This window comes from Vigna unguiculata, chromosome 11 (genome assembly GCF_037176805.1).
Source record: "Vigna unguiculata cultivar grain cowpea cultivar isolate G323 ecotype 2 chromosome 11, ASM3717680v1, whole genome shotgun sequence".
Lineage (NCBI taxonomy): Eukaryota > Viridiplantae > Streptophyta > Magnoliopsida > Fabales > Fabaceae > Vigna > Vigna unguiculata.
In genome coordinates this window covers 28345354-28354214 of record NC_140802.1, presented here as the reverse complement: position 1 = coordinate 28354214, position 8861 = coordinate 28345354, and the positions used below count along the sequence as shown (strand labels likewise).

The following is an 8861-nucleotide window of genomic DNA, read 5'->3' as shown; positions in this document are numbered from 1 at the left end:
TCTTTCTTTATGATGATCAGCCAAATGAAACCGAAAAGATTTAAGATTTATGAGTATGTTAGATTAAATTTTTCTTTAAAAGAACATCAAGAAGGAAGAATTTAAGTTTCTTTGTAAGTAAAAAAAATTAAACCTCATTTTATAATCGCTATAAAAGATCACCTTTTAACATAAAAAGAAAAACTTATCTCATATTCTTGTTTTCTTCAACAAATACCTTGAAGAAGTTTATTTAAATTGATCCAATATATATATATATATATATATATATATATATATATATATATATATATATATATATATCAACAACTCTTTGACAAAGTTGCCCGTATATGAATATGAAAAAAAGGTGAAGGTGCAGTTCAGTAGAACAAAATTGCATTATTTTCTTCCATTCGATGATTTAATGATGCATAAATGCAGAGCCTTTGGCAAATCTTGTACATACTCAACCTATGGACTTCTATGCTATATACAAAAGAATGCTGACCTACGAAAATTATTAAAATTTAACTACACATGACAGGTGTTAAAGTTGGTTCTTCAATTGCACCACTAAACCCTGCATCGACTCAATCTTTTGACCGAGTTCTTTGATAACAGTAAGGTGCTGAAAGGAAGATTCAGAAGTACCAATGTCAGATATCAAATCACTAATCTTAGTCTGTGAACCAGCAACTGCTTCCTCAAGCGAAGTTAATGTTTGTTCCATAGTTTTTCTTGGACTTTCTTTTGTTAGGTTTTGTTGGCTAGAAACACTACCATCTATGCTAGGCTTCTCAGGACAAAAATTCTTGACAATGTCTTTACTTCCTGCATATCAAAATAGCATTATTGGTGATTACAAAATAAATGAGATTATCAGCCCAACTAACCCTTGAAACTCTAAGAACTAAGGGAAAGAACAACCAGCAACAAAATTAACCAAAGCCTCACACCCAAAGGAAAACTGATACTGTAGGTTGGTTGGTCTCTATATACTAATTGGTAACAGAGAACAGAATGTGGAGGAGAAAAATGGGATAGATTACAAATGTAATATGACCATTACCTAACTAATTCCTAATTAAAAGCATTGTATACACAAGAAAATCTGGAAGCATACCTAGGTTGCCAAGCCTGTCAATTACATACTGGCCGACAGAACTTTCAAGCTTAAATATCCGTAAAACTCCAGATATTATTCGGCCCACAGAATCAATTTCGGATTTGCATAGAAAAGTGAGGTTTTGGACGTCTTCCTTGGTTACAATTGCTTCATTCTGTATAGAAAAATCTTCACTACACAGGACCTTTCAATAGAAAAAGTCAATGACTACATACTTTAAATACGAAGGGCCCATTACCGTTTGTCTTATATAAAACTTTAGATTCTCCATTTCCCAATTAAAAATTTCATCATCTTCATTATCCTCACGTAATATCATGCCAACTTCAAGATCAATTCCCTCAACTTCTTCAGTGAATTGTTTTACTCCATTTTCGGTTATAACTGATGAAGGAATGTCCTTTTGGGCTTGAGGCTTCATGATTTTCAACCCTTGAACTCCAACCTGCAAGTTCTGGCACAATATTTAAAGGGTACGGAAGGACAGATTTACAGATAAGATAAAAAGTGTGTACAGTTAGCTAATATTTAAAATTTATAGTGTTTTCACCTGCAGTTTTTCTTTCATTAAATGTCCATTTTATTGAAGGGAAATTATTCGAAAAATTTTCACTACTGACTTCGGCAACTGACAAGAAATATATTCCAACAACAAAAAGGTTATGTAAGGCTAAGATTCTTGTTAATTGTGTGTGAGAGTAATTGGATCCAAAGCATCAATTGCTTGACAAGGAAGATTGCTAGAAACCATGGTTGTGATTGATTTTGTTAAACTCTTCATATCTCAGCAAAAATACATCACTAACCTACTATAGGAAATAGGTAAAACAGCCTGCAAACTAGCAAGTACACCTAATGATCTAAATACAAAGTTGGGAAGTGCAGGAGAAGATGTTGCTCTGGATAAAAAAATGTACCAAAGACTTGTGGAAGACTTATTTATCTATCTCACACTAGATCAAATATTACTTTTGTTGTGATTCTAGATAGTCAATTTATGCATCAACCAAAGAACACATTTACAAGTTGGTCTTAGAATTGTCCAATATTTAAAGCGACACTAGGAAAAGGAATTTTGTTCAAAAGAAACAAGAATGCCGGTCTTGAGGCATATATTGATGATAATTATGCAGGTTCAACTAGGATCGGGGTCAACTACTAGGTATTCGACCTTCCTTGGTGGAAACCTAGTAACTTGGAAGAGTAAAAAACAAGTGTGGTAACTAGATCTAGTGCTGAAGTAGAATTTCAAGCAATGACTCAAGGAATATCTGAACTATTATGGCCGATGATTATACGAGAAGACTTAAAGATAAAGTGGGATGAACCTATGAGATTATATTATGACAATAATTCTGCAATCAACATAACTGATACCTTGTAAAACATGATAGAACTAAATCATTGAAATTGATAAACATTTTATCAAAGAAAAGCTTGACAGTCGTTTGATTTGCAACCATATGTGTCTACTGAAGCATAGCTTGCAGACATACTCAACAAGGGGCTGGATATCAGTAACTTTTATAGAATTATATCTAAGCAGGGGATGGAGAACACTTATTCACCAGCTTGGAGGAAGTGATAAGATATTTTACGAAGTTTTAGATTTGATTCCTATTGTTTTTAATTTTGTATATTGGTTGTATCTTGATTTTAATATTAAGGTAATAATCCCACAATCTTAGGGATTTGTTTTCTAGAATAGGCAGTACTTACTTCCAAATTTATCCAATTAATGTGTACATACATACATATATATATATATATATATATATATATATATATATATATATATATATATATATATAAGGTATTTAGTGGGACTAAATAAGGGAGAAATTATTTTGTACTAAACTTCAGAGTTTGTTATTCATATGAGAGCTTATACAAGATATTTTTGAACGAGGATTGAACCAACTGCATTCAGTTAAAGCTACAGAGACAAACTAAATAAAGGTCCTACTAGAGAGAATTAGAATTTAGAAAGAAAATCAGAAACTATTATGTATGTTTTTCAAATCTGAGAGCTTATGTAAGTATTTATGGATAGGGATTGAGCAAACTAATTCAATTATTGTTGCATAGACTAACGGATTTCTAAGAACTACTTAAGTACTGGCCTTAAGGGTGGAATTTACTTCTATGTCTTTTGGCTGGTGATTTGCCTTTGAGCAAGTGTAGACAATCCTATCAGCGTGTCAGCTCAGCCAGTGAAAGTTACTAGGGCCTTGGTTCACTTAATGGTGGAAAAGCATGTTCTTATATTTTTAGTTATATTTGGAACATTCTTTGAGAAACCTTTTGCATTTACTCACAATGTATGGAAAGTTTCCGCCCAACAGCTAAGCTCAATGAAATCAAGCATGTACACAGTCCATCAAATTTGAAGAAAGAAGGACGCATGTCTTTACCGTAACCACGTCCACAGGATATAGTTGTATTCTGTGTGATTGTGTTTTTCTTTCCAGAGCACGCTTTGGGCAACTTTTTGCATTTACCCGCAAGATATGGAATGTTGTGTGCCAACACCTCTCTTCTCTGTTTGCATCATAGGTTGAGAACCACCATCTTTCAGCCATGTCATGCTCACCTTCAAGAGCAAATAACCAGTCTCTCAACTGTATAGTTATATCCACGGTATCTGGCTTCTTCAAGTGTGAAAAACTGGTACCTTTCCCTTCTGTCGTAGTTTCAACTGGTGTAGATGTTTGTAAGAAAACTATACTTTAAAGTAACAAACAAAACACAAGGAATATAACATAAACTTTACTATATATAAAGCAATAACACCTACAACAGAAAATGAAAATAGACTGTTTTATACCATTTTCTAAATTATCATCAATCGGAGATGTTGTCTTAAAAAGTTTTGCCAATGGTCCAGTTTGTAAGTTTTCCCACCCTTTAGACAAACCATTCCCTGGACCACCATCAGGCCCTAGTACTCCAAATCGATGCAGGAGGGCCTCAGAGTAATTCATTCCCCCACCAAGACGAACACCAGATATAGAAGCTGAGAGATTTAAAGTATGTACTTCCGTGTCTACTACACAAAATGGTATGACTTGCTCCATATGTATGTCCAGAAAGGGGTATGAATGAGCATTTCCATTAAGTAGCCGTTTTTTGTTATGCACCCAGAAAACAGGTCTCAGTTTAAGGTGTTCATGATCACTTATTGACGGAAGATTTTCGCTAGTACTACAAGGTGAGTCATTTTCACATGTGAAATGCTCTTCAGAATCCAGGCAATCTATCTGAACTCTCTCCCAATTTAATGTGGATGAAACAGCAATAGCACCACCAAGGGTTCTATGAGTAGCACTAACAAAAAAATCATCTCCAACAAACTGTACTAGAGGCATTCCCTTAGAATTCACAGAAGATGACTCAAGAAACTGAAGTTGGAGATTTTTTATTGTCAAACTTACAGAAGTGTCACTGGGAATCTTCTCCATCAGATTTCCACTTAAATATTTGTTCCTGACATCCTTCAATTGTCCCTTTTTTCCAGCTATGGCTATTTTCTCACTAACACTCCTAAAATAATCATAGACACTGAGGACAAAATATAATTGTTCAAGTGAAGTGTTGGATAGATACTGTTCACAAGCTATACCAAGCCTCACGATACCCCCTGGAGGAGGAACCTTTAACAATGGATTACCATCAGCAGTTACCATAGCTACTTCTATACGAGCATCTTTCAGGTCAACACATCTCCACAATCCAGATGTCCATCCGAGAGAGCTCTGATGTGGAGGCTTGTCTGTACATACTTCAAGAGATAAAGTAACCTGGAAAGCTCCAGCAGTCCACTTCTTCTGACTGGCATCAATTGGTTGACCCTCCCAAAGACAGAAGCAAGCAGGATCCTTCTCGAGGTTCAATATTTTCAGTATCAATGAGGGTGAATCTAAAAAGAAAAGATTTTCAATCCGAAGCCTTGCTCCAGCAAAAGAGGTATTGACTGTATTGTTTATATTGGTTTTAGAAATATCCAGACAGATCTTATCCAAAGGAACTGTAAGATCCAGACCCTTGAGAGTGAAATTAAAAGATTTTACTGAGAAATCTGGTAAAATGTCACCATGATTCACAACAATACTATCAGCTAAGAATGATGATATCTTGAGGCAGGTTTCTTCCTGGAGGTGAATCTGGAAAACAATGAAATATTATTATCAGATAACATAATTGGCATAAAAGTATTTAAAAAGATGCACAAGCTGGCCATTTGTTAAAAGAACTTGCACAAAGCCACACACCATTAGAGGTTGACAATCAATAACAGTTTGACAAGCAAAAGATGGTGGAAGAGCAGGCACGATCTGAACAGAATGGAGGCATATTAGAGGAGTTCCCACAATTGATTGCCATTGCTGTTCTCCTAGTGGGTATATTGAAGGGCAAAAGCTTCTTGCTGCCAAAAGACAGAATAAAAAAAATTAAGTAAACACAGCAACTTGCTAAAATGATATATTCTTTTAAAACTATCAATTAACGAATATTTACATTTTTGATTCAGTGTTAACATAAAACTATTTTACATTATCATACAATCGTGTTGTGACATCATTAAAAAATTTCAACTTCTTCGGTAATAGATAATTGTAATCGCAGTAAAACTTTCTAATGAATTTACTATATCAATGGATGATAGTATACAATTTTTCACATTTAAGGTGTGTTTGGAAGACCAGCAAAAATTAAATTTGTTATAATTTCAGTTTTTGAAAAAAGTGGCTCTAAGATTTGATTTTGTTTGGAAGTAACAAATAAAGCAACTTTAACATGAGAAAAATGGTATGACAAAAGTTTGAGATTTATAAAATCTTATTTATTTCCAAGAAAAAGAAACGTTAAACAGATTTCAGCTAATGTATCTGAATATAACATGGATAAACATGCGGATGAACACTAGAAAGAATTAATATAAAAAAACGAAGATTTTTATTCAATTGCTTCATTTGAAACAATACATTAGTCTCTATATATAAAACTCTAATCTCTAGAATCTTCTATTAGCTTCTAGTTAGCTTCTAGTAATATTTAATATTCTACCAACTTTTAGTAATGCATTTAATATCCTTCTTACAACACTGCTTGTGAATGGAGGTCTATCATTCCCAGCTTGCATGTGAGATCATGAAATCGTTTAGTAAGAAGACCTTTTGTAAACAAATATACTAGCTGAAGTTGAGATGGGACATAGGAAGTACTGATAAGACCATTGTCCAATTTCTCTTTAATAAAGTGTCAGTCTATCTCTATGTGTTTGGTCCTTTCATGTTGAACTGGATTGTGAGCAACGCTAATAACTGACTTATTATCACAATAACGGATCATAGGTTCTTCACATGCCACTTTAAGATCATTTAGAATAATTTTCAGCCATAACAATTCACACACCCCTTGTGCGATAGCTCGAAACTTAGCCTTTGCACTAGACCTTGCAACAACATTTTTTTTCTTACTTCTCCAAGTCACTAAATTTCCACCCAAGAACATGCAATATCCTATAGTAGATCTCCTATCCATGACATACCCTACCCTGCATAATCTGCATCAGTATACACTTCTATTTTTAATTTTTCATTTCTCTGGAACAATAATCCCATTCCTAGACTTGTCTTCAAATATTGGACAATTTAAGATAATTTTTTCCAATTAAACTATAAGCAAAATGGACTTTCTATAATTCTTTAGAAGTTTGGGATCTGTCTTCGATTCCCATTCTAGAGTTCATGATGACAGCTGTCCAAAAATTTGTTTATGATATTATTCATATAGGAGAAATTGTTCTTAGAAAGAGAACAAAGACAACTGAAAACCCTAAGAAAGTTAATTAGGAAAACATAGTTGTCATCATGTTAGAGGGACTATGTTTCCATAATTAACATAAAACACAATATATCTAACACTTCATCTCAAGCTGGTGCATATAAATGGTATGTATCAAGCTTGTTACAAATATAATCAATTCTCAGTCCCTGTAAAGACTTATTGAAAATATCCGCTAACTGATAATTTGAGTTTATGAACTCAGTCTTGATGTCTCCAAACACAATCTTCTCTCGAATGAAATGAAAGTCAATCTTAATGTATTTGATCCTCTCATTTAAGATAGGATTAGCACTTTATGAAGAGTAGTTTGATTGTCACATATAAGGGTCATTTGAGGGACATCTCCAAATTGTAACTCTTTAAGCAATTGCTCACAAGTGGATGAGGCAATAGCTCTATATTCTGTTTTTGCACTACATCTTGCCACAACAATTTGTTTCTTGTCCTTCCAAGATATCAAGTTACCAGCAATGGTGGTTACTGTTGTTTAATTTGGGAGATGCCATGGTGGTTACTGCTTGTAAGAACAATGTCATTAACATATACTATAAAATAGACATATCCAGCACTTGAGTGATGGTAAAAGACTGAATGATCTGCCTCACTCCTAGTGATACCAAATTATTGAACAACACTGCTAAAATTTCCAAACTAGGTCAAAGGAAACTGCTTTAGGTCATATAAAGATTTGCGAAGATGACATACCAATCCATAAGGCTCTCCTTAAGCAACAAATCCAGGATGTTGCTCCATATAAATTTCTTCCAGAAAATCTCCATTGAGGAAAACATTTTTGACATTCTATTGATAAAGAGGTCATTGCTGAAGAGCAGCTATTGCTAGAAATAAACGAACATAAGCCATTTTTGCCACTGGAGAGAAAGTATCACCATAATCCAATCCAAAGATTTGTGTGTAGCCTTTAGCCACAAGTCGAGCTTTGAGACGATCAATAGCACCATCAGGACCCACTTTAATCGCAAGAACTCACCTTCAACGAACAACAGATTTTTCAACGGTAATGGTAAGAGCCCCCAAGTTCCACTATTCGGAAGAGAACTTAGTTCATTTAGCATGGTCTGATGTCAACTAGGATGGGCTCAGACATCATTGATAGATTTAAGAATGGACACAAAAGAAATAGATGAAAGACAGGTATAAAAATGTGAACATAATCTATGGTATGTCAAAGAAATATAATATAGAGAGTGATTACGAGTAGAACATATACCTTAACGGAAAGCAATTGGAAGGTCAAACTCAGTTGTCAGAACCGGAGGAGACAAAATAGATGGGACTTGAAGTGAGTTACTTGGTTGTTGTTGGGAACTGTGTCCTTGACAATAAACCTCAAGAAGTGGTGGAGGAGAATGTAACAGTGGACTAGACACAACTGGAGGATCATAACTAATAGGAATATTAATTTTAGTAATGGGAGACACGTCAGACGCCAAAATGACCCTTAAAGTAGAAAAAAAACTCATTGAAGTTGACATTTGCAAATAAAGAACATAGCGGTGAAGAGAAGGATAAAATCATCTGTATCCTTTTTGTGATCGAGTAAATCCTAAAACAACGCATTTGTGTGATCTAGCAGACCGAGACAAAAATTATGAACAAAACATGTAGGCCCAAAAATCTTCTGAGGTAAGGGATGGAAAGGTTCATGAAGAAATAAAATAGAATGAGGAATTTTTTTTATCGAAAAACCGAAGATGACATACGATTAATAAGACAACATGTAGTAAGAATATCATCACCCGAAAATTGTTAAGGAACCTCATCATAAATTAAAAGAGTGTGAGTTATTTCAATAAGATGTCTATTCTTGTGCTCAACCATCCTATTTTGTTGAGTTGTATGTCACATGCTGTATGACCGAGCCATTAGAAGCCTTAAATTG

The 8861-nt window shown here is 34.3% G+C and overlaps 1 protein-coding gene across 7 annotated transcripts in view; it reads right to left on the bottom strand.

Annotated features, from left to right (window-relative positions):
* Positions 1-361: 361 nt before the first annotated feature.
* The window catches only part of LOC114169213 (uncharacterized), a 39402-nt gene continuing 30902 nt past the window's right edge, over positions 362-8861 (bottom strand). For 5 of the 7 annotated variants that reach the window (XM_085668829.1, XM_085668830.1, XM_085668832.1 and 2 more), the window contains 6 exons: positions 5380-5534; positions 3936-5271; positions 3523-3830; positions 1347-1553; positions 1106-1262; positions 362-813 (listed from right to left, as the gene is read on the bottom strand). In XM_085668829.1, the coding sequence (XP_085524955.1) occupies positions 530-813; positions 1106-1262; positions 1347-1553; positions 3523-3830; positions 3936-5271; positions 5380-5534 (2447 nt within the window). In that variant the 3' untranslated portion in view covers positions 362-529. Of the gene's footprint in view, positions 814-1105; positions 1263-1346; positions 1554-3426; positions 3831-3935; positions 5272-5379; positions 5535-8861 lie in introns of those variants that run through there. The other 2 variants (XM_028054254.2, XM_085668833.1) reach the window with 2 other exon arrangements.